This window comes from Rissa tridactyla, chromosome 1 (assembly GCF_028500815.1).
Source record: "Rissa tridactyla isolate bRisTri1 chromosome 1, bRisTri1.patW.cur.20221130, whole genome shotgun sequence".
NCBI lineage: Eukaryota > Metazoa > Chordata > Aves > Charadriiformes > Laridae > Rissa > Rissa tridactyla.
The window spans coordinates 214,398,366-214,411,296 of NC_071466.1; the positions used below are offsets into that span (position 1 = coordinate 214,398,366).

At 43.4% G+C, this 12,931-nt stretch overlaps 1 protein-coding gene across 1 annotated transcript in view; it reads right to left on the bottom strand.

Moving 5' to 3' along the window:
* The window catches only part of ITIH2 (inter-alpha-trypsin inhibitor heavy chain 2), a 32,947-nt gene extending 20,519 nt beyond the window's left edge, over window positions 1–12,428 (bottom strand). Inside the window, exons 1-7 of the mRNA XM_054194612.1 lie at window positions 12,263–12,428; window positions 10,614–10,688; window positions 3,988–4,023; window positions 3,088–3,260; window positions 2,085–2,189; window positions 1,583–1,745; window positions 187–294 (exon numbers count right to left, since the gene is read on the bottom strand). Coding sequence (XP_054050587.1) covers window positions 187–294; window positions 1,583–1,745; window positions 2,085–2,189; window positions 3,088–3,260; window positions 3,988–4,023; window positions 10,614–10,688; window positions 12,263–12,346 — 744 coding nt within the window. The 5' untranslated portion in view covers window positions 12,347–12,428. The remainder of the gene's footprint in view (window positions 1–186; window positions 295–1,582; window positions 1,746–2,084; window positions 2,190–3,087; window positions 3,261–3,987; window positions 4,024–10,613; window positions 10,689–12,262) is intronic.
* Between the last annotated feature and the right edge of the window lie 503 nt (window positions 12,429–12,931).

The window sequence follows — 12,931 nt, forward strand, 5'->3', positions numbered from 1 at the left end:
TTCTATACTTCCATCACTGTAGTATTTGAGCATCTTGCACATACATTTAGGTATCAATAATGAAGACACTATATTTTTTTTCCATATTTTTGCATGCTTCCAGCAGGTATGAAAAAATGCCATGACTGCATAGGAACCAGTGTGAAAACTGAAGTTTTCATGCTATTTCCAGTCCATGACTGTTACCTTTTTCTCTCCTTTGGAGATGGTGGTGATTCCATCAAAATGATCTCCGAGTGAATTAGGAACATGCACGTAGCGAAGTCCCTGTGGCTCAATAATGCGGACATCCACCTAAAGGCAGGAAGGGAGGACATTAATATGAAGCAGTGCCAATGTTGTACCAGGATCTCATGAACCCCCCAATAGGCGAACTCCAGCTGGGGTTTGGGATGCTCTTGACAGTGCTACTGCAGGGCTAGTCTCATTCATGGTGGGGATCTGTGCAATGCTGAAAATAGACCATAATGGAAAGATAAAAAAATGTGTCCAAAGACAAGAAAGAGTTTGGTGGAAGTGCTCATTCTTCCTCTCTCTCCCACCTCGTGGGGCAAGTGGTGAGATAGGAATCAAAGGGAATACCATTTTTAATGCTGAAAGCATGAATGAAGCATGAAGGGACTCTGCCTCAGTGTTGCTTTGGGTTAGGAGGCCAGGAGGATGATGAGTTCTCACACTTGATGATGAGTTCTTTTCCTCTCTGCTCATGCTATTGGCAGGACAGAGAGCATTTTTCCTTTTGGTTGTATGGCCAACGTGATTTGGAAAATAAAGGTTTTATCCTGTCAGCCTGAGATAAGGGCTTTTTCTGATTGTGTTTCTGAGTAGTTAGTAAGACTACTAGGAGACAGGACATGGTGTCCTTTTCAGTAAGATTAACGCAGGGCTTTGGACAGCTTGAAGCAGATCACAGCCTGCACCAAGGACATGTGAGCTGCAAACTTTCATATACGGCTTGTGCTGAAGACATGGAAAGCTGAAGAAGACATTTATGCTACAAGAACAGGAAAATGGCCAGATGGAAATGTCCAGCTAGCCCTGTATCCTATGTCTGTTGATGGATGTCAGAGGATACCTTTGGATGAGTGTAAAAAAGAGGGTAAGAATAAGAGAAATCATCTTCTGGCAGACACTTGTGGAGGGGCTGTCATTCAGAGAACATCTGCTCTCATAGGACACTATTTCATGAAGTTGAGATTATCGTGAAAAGCACTGTTCCAAATAAATAGCAAATATTGTTTATTTTCCTTCAGTTGAGGCAAGTTTACACAAGAGTATATATAGGCCAAAGCTTGTTTGCCCAAGTGGTTCTGACGTGAGTCAGTCACGATTCAGGAGATGCCCAACTGTGTTAATATGAGAGGAGGTGGGACATATTTGCTTCACAGTGATGTAGCTACATAGCTCATGGTTTGAAGTCTCATGCTGGTCTACACAGTGACCTTGAGGCTATTTGTACTGAGCCCATATAAAAGGAAGGAGCTGTAGATGAAGTGACCTGCTGTGGAGCTCACAGGAGCCTCGGCTGCTTTCTCAGTGAGCACCTCTGGGGTGCTGCCCACACACATCAGCTCTACGTTACCTCCATGTGCTTTGCCAAGCGGCCTGGCTTCACAGAGATGACGTGCTCATAGGAGCTCAGTTTCCTTCGAATCATTTCATGGTAGTGAAGTTCAAACTGGATCCTCGTCCCTGGGGGCACATTCACTTCGGTTTTGAAGTTTTCCATATCCAAGGCATTGCTCCTGAAAAGTCAACTGTGGGGTTATTTTGAGAAAATACAAGGAAAAAGAGAGGCTTCTTTGCATTTTGATTCAGAGTTATGCATTTGCTGGGTCTGATTTTAACTTTGGCCTGTACCAGGGAACTGCAGTTGTCTGTTAGGATAATATGTTTTATCAAGCTGAAAGCAGAAACACAAGTTAAGTTGTGTTAACTCGACAATTAAATATCAGAGTAGCTGTAAGTAAGCAACTCAGTTTCCTTCACAGGGTTCCCCCCCATCTACCGCCTCCTGGGATGGGTCACCTCAGTTCTCCTATGAACAAGTTCAGTACAATATCCATATGCCAAAGTCTTTATACCTTACTATTCCAGCAGCTTTGCCTTTGGCTTTTGCTTGAGAGTACATTTTTCTGGCTTCAGCTTTTTCACGAATTTTGCTAGTAAATGTTATACCATTGACATCCCTAGGAGAGAGAATCACAGACAGGTTGCAAAAGAAACAACTCTACAATCGACAACTGTTTCTGCACCTTAGAAAAACATCAGTGAAATCTAATCTGGTGGGAAATTAAATAATAGGGCTCTTGTTTAACCCCGAAGTACTGAAGTCTGGTTTCCAGTGGCTCTGTATCTTTTTCCCTACCTGCTTTTTTATTTCAAGTAGCCAGCACTCTTGTACTCTGTGGAGGATCTGCTGTCCCCCCACCTCCTTCACCCTTTCCCCATCCTTTGGGCAGGGCGGGCAGTTACTCATGTCATGGCTGTTTTGGAACATGGATCAGGAGATGTCTCTTGCCCAGCAAGCTGGCCGCTGCCTCTCTGAATGGATACTGAACCGGGTTAGTTTCTTTCTCTTCAGCGAGGGCTCTAATTTGGGTCTCTCTCTCTCTCCTTTGATCTTGTGCCAACTTGCACAAGACAGGTAGGAGCTTAGTCTATTTGGGACTTCTGTCCTTTTGTCAGATTTTGTTGATGTTGGCCAATGGCCCAATAATTACTGGAGAGGAAGATGGACAGACAGACAGTATGCTGACATGAGCCTTTTTTCACAGAGTCACAGAATGGTAGGGGTTGGAAGGGACCTCTGGAGATCATCTAGTCCAACCCCCTGCCAGAGCAGGGTCACCCAGAGCAGGTTGCACAGGAACGCGTCCAGGTGGGGTTTGAATGTCTCCAGAGACGGAGACTCCACCACCTCTCTGGGCAGCCAGTTCCAGTGCTTTGAAAAAGCCCGCTAAAATTACGCTGAAGCTGAAAAATAATAAGAGGTGTTTTGCTTTTATGAACACTTCCCTCCCACCACATTCTGCCATCCCATTGAACCCTGCCAGAGCACAAGGCTGATACCTGCCCACTACTTACATAGTGAAGTTGTCAATAAAAGCTCCTTTGGGGACTTGTACATCAAACACTATGTGCTGGGACCTTTTTGCGTTATTCACCATTTTGGCTTGGATCATTGTGTTGGCCAACCGTGACGTTATAGTGGATTGAACTTTGTAGCTGTAAAGACCTATTTTGTCATCGTCCTCCACCTGTAATTGACAAGATTACTCTATAAATTTGGGACACAGATAGAAAATGTGCCCTAGAGGGCAATATCAATCCCTTTTATAGTCTCAGTGCCTTTTTTTCAACTGCTGTTCATTACGGTATGGCATCCAGATGGGACATGAACTCAAGTTCAAGACACCCCCATATTTTACCTGGCAATTGTGGTGGGATACTCATGTGAATATAGTTCATTATAACATTTTAGCTGAAAGGGGGAATTTAATAAGCTGGAATGTTTTCCTTGCTTTTGACCATACAATCGGTCCTTGGAATGACTCTGTTGGTGCAATCCAGCATAGAAGGGTACACAGTAATCCTCAACATTATATATTGAGGAGGAGAGAGCCTACATTTTCAATAAAAGTCCTAACTAAAAGAGACCTGAAGCACAGGTTACTGACTTAATCTCACAAATGGTTAAACCATGGCAGTGGGAGAACAGCATTAAACTGGTATATTAATATATTGCCTTTGTCTAATCAATTTTGTTGCTTATTTCTTCATATTTACCATACCCTTCTCCCTCTAAGAGCAGCTGTATGAACAGCATTGTGCAAACAGTGCCCTGTTTAAAGAAAATAGGTTAATATCCAACCAGCAGTAAAAACAAGGAACTGAACAAACAAAAGGATTGATTTCCAAAAAAATGGTTAACTAGAAAATCACTATGCTCATTATTATTTTCCACAGAGGAAGAAAAAAACTCACCAGATCTCCAACATATCCCCAGTCGGATGTGCTTCGCTGGAAAAGAAAAATATGGAGAACGTATTTCAGCAAAGCTGAGAGCATAGGTTGTGGCTGTTTCAAGACAGGGATCGAGTGGTAACATCTAAAAGCTGCTTTCCAAGATGATCAGAGTAGGTTTGAGATGTCAGACTTAGCGCGCATATTCCTTTTGTCTTATTTTATGTATTTATACATGGGATGTTGGAGCACGTGATATCCCAGCTATGCCTTAGCGGCTATCAAAACCAGAAGGACAGCTTGCTTCCTCTGTCTTTATTTTTCATAGAAAACATTCTCTTCTAGAACAAAAAACATTATTCCTGAAAGCAATACATGCTGGCAAAAATTCATACTCAGAAACTCTAACTTTTAACACAAAAATGATGTTTTGTTTTGTTTTGTGTTTTTTTTTTCACTAGGAAAGATGGGAAAACCTCAAAATCGAGACCTTTTTATCTCATTTTGTTTTCATTTACATTATAGGATATATATTTATATTACTGTATTATATGCAATATGTATGTATAGAAAAACTTTTTGCATAATTGATACTACATTTATATACTTATATATATGTAAAGTTAGTTATGTATGTACTGCTTAGAAGAGCTGAACCGTTCATTAATGGCAGAGGTTTTTTCCCTACCGTATGAATATTTTGATTTGGAAATTTCTATGAAGAGGTGGTGACATCTTGTGGCTATTTGAATCATTCTGTTTAATTCCCTAAAACTTAAACTTGGGTGAGTAACCCTGGGAGGGGATTTGGCTCACCTAGTTCTAGCAGGAGATGCAATTGTTTAATGCAGCTATCTACTTTGGTGTTATCATCACAACTAGGCAAACTTTGCTCTTTACAGTCAATGGAGTGATCCCTTTCATCTGAAAATAGATACTTCCCTTTGGTTGAATGAGTCCTGCCCTAAACCATGCTGACTGTACTGATTAGAGGAGCAGGTACCCGGTGCAGCCGGTGGTGCCAAAAAGTATCATCCTGGCCTTCATCTGGGGCTCCAGGAGGTCATGAGGCTTCTGTAGGTCTTGCATGATATCTGACAGCTGGGCAACCGAACTGAGCCCTTCAACTCCGCTGATGATGATCAAGAACTTAGGGAGACTAGTTCAGACACTGACAGCTAAATTACACAAGCGAACCAAACCACATCAAGCTCATCTCAGGTTTCAGTAGCACTTGAATCCAAGAAGACCCAAAATCACAGAAGATGCTTACAACAACTGCTTTAGTCACATGATGCGTGGCTTGCTATACAGTTACTAGGTTTATTTGAAGCTAATTAATATACTGTTACTAGGAAAATCTTGGGCTGCTTAAAAGATGATACATCTCCTAGCAAGATCATTTTAATGAGATGATTTTAAGGATTCTTTAGAGACAGATAGACAGACTGCAGGATTTCTGCCTGCCTGAGAAAAAAATGCAGGTTTTTATTTCCCAATTATACAGGTTCCACCTGAAACATTCAGACTAGGGTTTCAGGACCTGGTAGTTTATGGCTCCCTGTAGACTCTGCAAAGCCTGCTGGACCGACCCTTGCTCAGTCCATCCTGACACCCCACAAACATCGCTGTAAAGTGAACTGGACCCTTGACCTCTGATAAAGAACCAGACTGTGGAGAATGACTGTTGTCCCCACACGTATCCTTGGGGTAGGAAACATCACCAGCATGACAAATTAAGACTAAACCAACCTCAACTGAAAGAAATTTAATTTTGAAAAGATGAAGACCAAGACCTTAACACAGAGTGGATTCAGTTTTTTGTGGTACTTATCTGGTTCTCAGAAGAGCTTAGAGTTCCCGACTCACTTTACGGATGGTGCTTGAAGCATTCAAGATGCCCAGGTTTCCTTCCAGTTTGTTTTTGTGAGGGTGGCGGAGAAGGGGGAGGCACTGATGGAGATGTGAGTTTATCATTTGCACATGTAATGACTGTCAGTGTTGTTGTTAGAGATCAGCCATGGGCTGGTCAACCATCTCCCTAGGGTCTCCAAGGTTGCAGAGGGCAGCCGCTGCAACAGGTCAGGAGGACAGAGCTGTAGATAACTATGCTTCAGGTTTGAGCATTGGTGTGGTTACTGAGAATATGGGCCTTGCAGGGACTTCTGTGGCACATGAAACGTGCTATTTCTGGATCCTTGGCTGATCCTTGCCTTTAAACCACATCCAGTCCTGCCAATGACTGCACTGCATGGAAACAGTCCCTTGTGCAATAGCAAATTGCTAATCGGAGTGAAGACAACAGGTGCCTCAGGAACCATGTTAAGGTTCAGAGTTACTGAATGCCTTCTTTTCTTCGGTCTTCACTGATAAAGCCGTCCCTCACGCATCCCATACCCTGGAGGCAAGGGGGAAGGTCTGGAGAGAGGAAGATTTTCCCTTAGTTGAGGAGGACCGGGTCAGAGACCACTTGGCCAAGCTGGACATTCATAAATCCATGGGCCCTGACGGGATGCACCCGCGAGTGCTGAGAGAGCTGGCAGATGTTATTGCTAGACCACTCTCCATTGTCTTTGCAAGGTCATGGGGAACAGGAGAGGTGCCTGAGGACTGGAGGAAGGCTGACATCACTCCAATCTTCAAAAAAGGCAAGAAGGAGGACCCAGGGAACTACAGGCCGGTTAGTCTCACCTCTGTCCCTGGGAAGGTAATGGAGCGACTCATTCTGGATGTCGCCTCCAAACACATAGAGGAACAGGAAGTTATTGGAAGTGGTCAGCATGGATTTACCAAGGGCAAATCATGCCTGACCAATCTGATAGCTTTCTATGATGTTATAACGGGTTGGCTGGATGAGGGGAGAGCCGTAGATGTCATCTACCTTGACCTTAGCAAGGCTTTTGACACTGTCTCCCATAACATCCTCATTAGGAAGCTGAGGAAGTATGGGCTAGACGAGGTGACAGTGAGGTGGATCGAGAGCTGGCTGAGTGACAGAACCCAGAGGGTTGTGATCAGCGGCACAGAGTCCAGTTGGAGGCCTGTAACGAGTGGTGTCCCTCAGGGGTCAATACTTGGACCAATTTTGTTCAATATATTCATTAATGACCTAGATGAGGGGATAGAGTGTATCCTCAGCAAGTTTGCTGATGATACCAAGCTGGGAGGGGTGGCCGACACTCCAGAGGGCCGTGCTGCCATCCAGCGTGACCTGGACAGGCTGGAGAGCTGGGCAGAGAAGAACCTAATGAGGTTCAACAAAAGCAAGTGTAGGGTCCTGCACCTGGGAAGGAAGAATGCCAAACACCAGTATATGTTAGGGGCGGACATGCTGGGAAGCAGCTCTGAGGAGAAGGACCTGGGGGTCCTGGTAGACAGCAAATTATCCATGAGCCAGCAGTGTGCCCTTGTTGCCAAGAAGGCCAATGGCATCCTGGGCTGCATAGGGAAGACTGTGGCCAGTAGGTCGAGGGAGGTCATTCTCCCCCTCTACTCTGCACTGGTAAGGCCACAACTGGAGTACTGTGTCCAGTTTTGGGCTCCCCAGTTCAAGAGGGACAGGGAACTACTGGAGCGAGTCCAGCGTAGGGCAACCAAGATGATTACTGGAGCACCTCCCTTATGAGGAAAGGCTGAAAGAGCTGGGACTCTTTAGCCTGGAGAAGAGAAGGTTGAGGGGGGACCTGATTAATGTTTACAAGTATCTAAAGGGTGGGTTTAAGGAGGACGGAGCCAGGCTCTTTTCAATGGTTCCCAGCGACAGGACAAGGGGCAATGGGCACAAGCTAGAACATAGGAAGTTCCGTTCAAATACACGGAAAAACTTCTTTACAGTGAGGGTGACAGAGCACTGGAACAGGCTGCCCAGGGAGGTTGTGGAGTCCCCTTCTCTGGAGATTTTCAAGACCCACCTGGATGCAGCCCTGAGGGATGTGCTTTAGGCAACCCTGCTCTAGCAGGGGAGTTGGACTAGATGATCTCTAGAGGTCCCTTCCAACTCTGAAGATTCCGTGATTCCGTGATTCTGTGATCTGATCTTGGCAGATGCTGAGCCCTGTCTTCAAGTATTGAGACCCATCTTCTCCTGACATCTGTGCAGGCTATGTATACGTAGCCCTCCATAATGGTCTTTGTTCAAATCACCGTGCATGAATGTTGCAATTACTATGCAGTCTACCATCCAGAAATTACTAAGTGCTTCAAGCTAACTATTATCCAGGGCTGCTGGCCCTGATGCCTCCTGTCCTGTCCATGGAGGAAGAAGCCATGGTGTCTAAAGGAGGAACGCATTACAAGAGGTAATGCATTACAAGAGATTTTTAACATCATCTGTGGGATGCCAAGCTTACCATTGCTTTCAGTTGCAGTTCACAGGCTGTTTCTGAGGTGCGACTTAGTAAAGCAAGAAAAGCAGATTCAGGGATGTTATACTGCATTTGAAGGAAATCAGTTTTCTACTGGGACATGAAATTCCTAGGGAAAGTCATAAGAAGCTGTAAATTAAAAAAAAGATTGAAAAGCAGGTGCCCAGCATGATGTCTTCTCACAGATTTACTTGTTTTCATGTGAGTCATTTCCTAAGCAGTTCTTAACACGCTGCAATTTCATTGCAGCCTCCTCAGACTCCTTTTGGGGATCACGACGCTTAGTGTGAGGTGCAAGAAGAGCAATTTCAAGCCTGGGTCTTTGCAGTTTGTCTTCACAGTGCTGAAGATGAACCTTGGTTTTTATGGTGCATTTATACACTGGGAACTGGGGGGCTTTCCAGCCAGATGATTCCACTCTCTCTCTCTCCTTCCGTATTTCCTTCCTGTGCTGGTTCTCATGGAGAGGAAACCAGGCAGTCAGAGATCTAAGGAAATAGGTGTGATCTCACCTGGCTCTGAACAGCCAGAGATCAGGACCAGGACTGGGAGACGTGCTACAGAACATCCCGCCTCACAGTCTAGACACAAGCTCCATTATCTATCTCCAAAACAGAGATAACGACAGTGCACCATCACACAGTGGTTCACAAGGTTACCTGCATTCCAGCCCATGGAGTGCTCTGTTTCTATGGTCACAAGGACCATTCACATACCCAAGACATGGTATTTTTTAGAGTTACTCAGGAGCAAATATTTTTCACCAGAATACCTGATCTGTACACAGAAAACATTTTTTTTCTATTTAGAGCAAATCAGTAAGGTCTGCAAAGGAGTTCTGATGTCGTGTTGCCAATGGGCTAGTGAGGTCATTGTAGAAAAAAATAGCACTAAAACAATCATTTGGAAGACAGCCTTCCTCTAGCGATTAACAGCAAGTAACTGTGTGCCTGCTATTGGCCAAGAGCTACTGTCTCAAGACGTTTCACGTAGTTCAGTTTAATCTCATTTCTTAATCTTTTATTATGACTCAGCTTACACGAGGGTAGCTCATCCTGTGGCTGAGATTTTAGTTCTACTGGTTTGCAAAGGCTCATTTGATAGCTTAAAAGATGGGAAAAAATATGTGGGAATATAAGGAATGACTGGTATCATAAAACCACTGGTAGAATTGCAAATTACTGCATGTATATGTCTATATCATTATGTATCCAAAAAGCTGGGGAACAGAGGCTGCATAATACATACAGCACTAATACGGACACTTTGGAAAGAAATGATGCCCTGAAGAACTGCAGCTAGAGAAGATTGGTGCTTAGATCATGATTAAACTATTTAAATACTGGTCTGGCAAATCTGAGCTGGCTTGATTCATATTTGTGCTAAAATCTTCCATTTTTCTGTCAGGGTAAGGTGGGCTTTGGGTTTCAAAAAGTTACATTTACACTCTGTGTGAGGCCCCTTTCAAAAAGCCTTAGGATAAAAAAGAATCCTGTTTGCCTGTGCTTAACTTCAAGGATGCTGGGAAATCCAACTTTACTCAAGAGGATGTTTTGTTTTCACCACACCGAACAAGCTCAAGAAAGGCAGCACCAGAGCTTTGGTGGAGGACAAGGTCCACTCTGATCATCGTTTCTTTCATTCAGTGTAATGAAAGTTAATACCTTCAAACAACTGATTTAATGATTATTATCCTTAATTACTAATGTGTAAAACACAAGAAAACTCCCGAAATGCCTTTTTAAAGGTTTCTGTTCCACAAGTTGACAGAATACTATAATCTGCAAGCCACCAGCGTGCTGGAAACAAATTTTCTTCCCTGGTCTCAGACTACACCAGCTCATTACTCACGTGACACTGCGCTGCACTCTTTTGACCTGGGTTAAATAGGAATGAATGGACTACCTGCAGGACTGAAAGGTTTCAGCCTACGTTGCCAGTGTCTGACATCCTTTTACATTTTCTCATGGAAAAGCCCCACCAGTATCAATGGGATTTTTCCCTGCTCATGAAGTTAGATAGACAGGTATCTCCACTGTTTAGCGTCTGTATTATAGTCCTCAGGAGCTCAGATATGGAACAAAGCCTTGCTGTGCTAGGTATTGTAAAAATGATAGTAGCGGTTCTTATCCCAACAAGAGATATGGAGGTCTCAATTCATATAAAGACCTGCTGGTCCCACCTGATTGCACACTCACAACCCTTGACACGGAACAGGCTACCTGGAGAGAGCTCCCAGGCATTCTTGCTTCCCCTTTTTTGAAGCATTTCTGCATACTGTACCTGGTACCTGCCATTTCTCGTCTTGGAGCTCGAAGGAAATCCATCTATTTCTAGGTCAATCAGATTTTCCACTTCCTAGAGGAGAAAGAGGAAGAAAGAAAGAGGTGTTGCTGCTGGCCGACTGTTTATCGCCTGGTTTATTATTGATTAGGTCTCTAATAGAGTTCCAAAGGGAATTTATATCCCCTTGGTGCAAATGGGGAGCAAAGGTGCAAACCGTTTAAGACCAAAATGCTGCATCTTCCCACATTCAGTTTCCATCTGTGGACAACTAGCTCTGTATACTCTTATAAGACCATGGCCTTTACTATCATTTTACAACCTTTCCTTCTGAAACAAGGAGTAATATTTAACATACTAAAAAGCCCATGAACAGCAAGAGGCAGATTATCATCAGGACGGGTTCAGCCATGGTAACTACAGCATTTCAGGTACTGATCTCACTTAAACCATCAAGGCCAGAGAATTTCTGCTCAAACCAGTAGAAATTATTTCTGGTTTTATACTAATATACCTGAGAACTAAACTTGTCCCATAGACAGCAGAGGAACATCAGGTCTTTTCCAAGTGCAAAAGCTGCACTGATTCAGTTAGAAGCGTGGTTCTTACACCACAGCAATAATAGTTTGTTAGAAGTTTAATTTATAGCAGTAAAGAAGTTTAAGTTCACTAATTACTCTCCAACTTATATGACAGCATACGCACAAAGATTTGCACAAAATTAACCAAAATAATTTTAGCACATTGATGTTAAATTGATACAGCATCTATGGTTAGAAAGAACCACAGGTCTGGAATGTTTTTGCTGGGAATTACAAACTCTGGATAAAAATCTCACTGTGTCATGAAAAGTGCTGTAGGAAGATAGGATATCCCTGCTCACTAATTCTTTTTGCTAATCTTGCAAAAGAAAATAAAGCTTCACACTGTCCCTGCTGATTTCACAGAAATACTGCAATACGGCAATGTGGAAATGGGTGTAGACACCCAAATCTAAGTTCACCTGAGTCCAGGGGTTTAAATTTGGACTCAGCTTCAGAGTCAAGGCTATAATTGTACTTCTTTTCATCATTTTATTATCCTAAGCAATTACAAGCTCCTCTATAAATTTTCTCATCCCTCTGCTGATGAATGTACTGTCAATAGGATCTTAAATCCATATTTGAATTCCTGTTGACAAAACCCCGCATCCATATGAAGCTGTGCTGAAGTTCGTAGTGTTTCATACAGGAGATTCCATCCACAAAGATATCTAGGTGCTCTCTTTCTGCTTATTGCAAAGAAACAAGATATAAAATACACTGAAAGTCTAAGCATAGAGTCCCAATAGAATCCCACTTGAATGTTTAAAGGTTAACATCACCAGAAATGGCAAAGTTGAGGTAAAAATACGAATCCTTGAAAAGAAATTTGGAATTATGCCCATACTACCCCAACTTAAATAATATTAAAAAGGCAATGCTACAAATGACAGGTGAAAACCAATTATCAGAACAATCGCATTTACAGCTAAAAGTAGAAGAGAATTCCTGAGATACAAGCAGAGCTGTGAAGCAGTGACCCAGTTCTGCTCCCACTGAAGCCGGCTGCAGCTTTGATGTTGACTTCAGCAAGGAAGGCAAGCCTAGGCCCTGCCTGGAAATACTCACATCTGGGATTTCGTCGATAACAAGATCGAAGCCTCCTACTCCAGAAATGAGGAACAAAACCAGGAAGCAGAGCAGATGCTTCATTTTCTTCCCGCTTGTCTCCTGAGAACAGCCTGCATAGGTACCAGACACAAGATCTTTCCTTCTCTGAGACAAGTTCAAGGAAACAGCTCAGGGTTATGCGTTTTTTTGAACAAAGTTTTGAAACGCTGACTTTGTTTAGGCCATAGGTAAATATTTGCCTTGCAACGTAAGTCTGAGCTGTGGTGCCTGAGCAAGGGTTATCCAAATAGTGTCTTCACTCGCCTCTGCCCTTGATAACAGCTCAGGCTTGGATAGGCTCACTTCTTGCTTTTCTAGCTTCCCATGATGTTTGACTAATTTCCTGCTAGGCACAGACCTTGGAGTATCCAAAACTTCAAAAGATCAAAGCAAGAACTTACTCCTAACTTGTTTGTTTATAGTAAATGAGGTGAAGACTGGTTCTCAGAGCGATGGAGGCAGCAACGTTGTGCTTCTCCAAGGGTCCTCCCACCCAGCCATCTCACAGGGGTTGGCAGAGATCTTTGAGCTGGATCCTGACCCACACAAATACCCTTCCTTTTTCCACTCTTGCTGGGAAAGGATCACAGCTGGTGGTGGGATGGGTGTAGTTTTTCAAAGTTATTC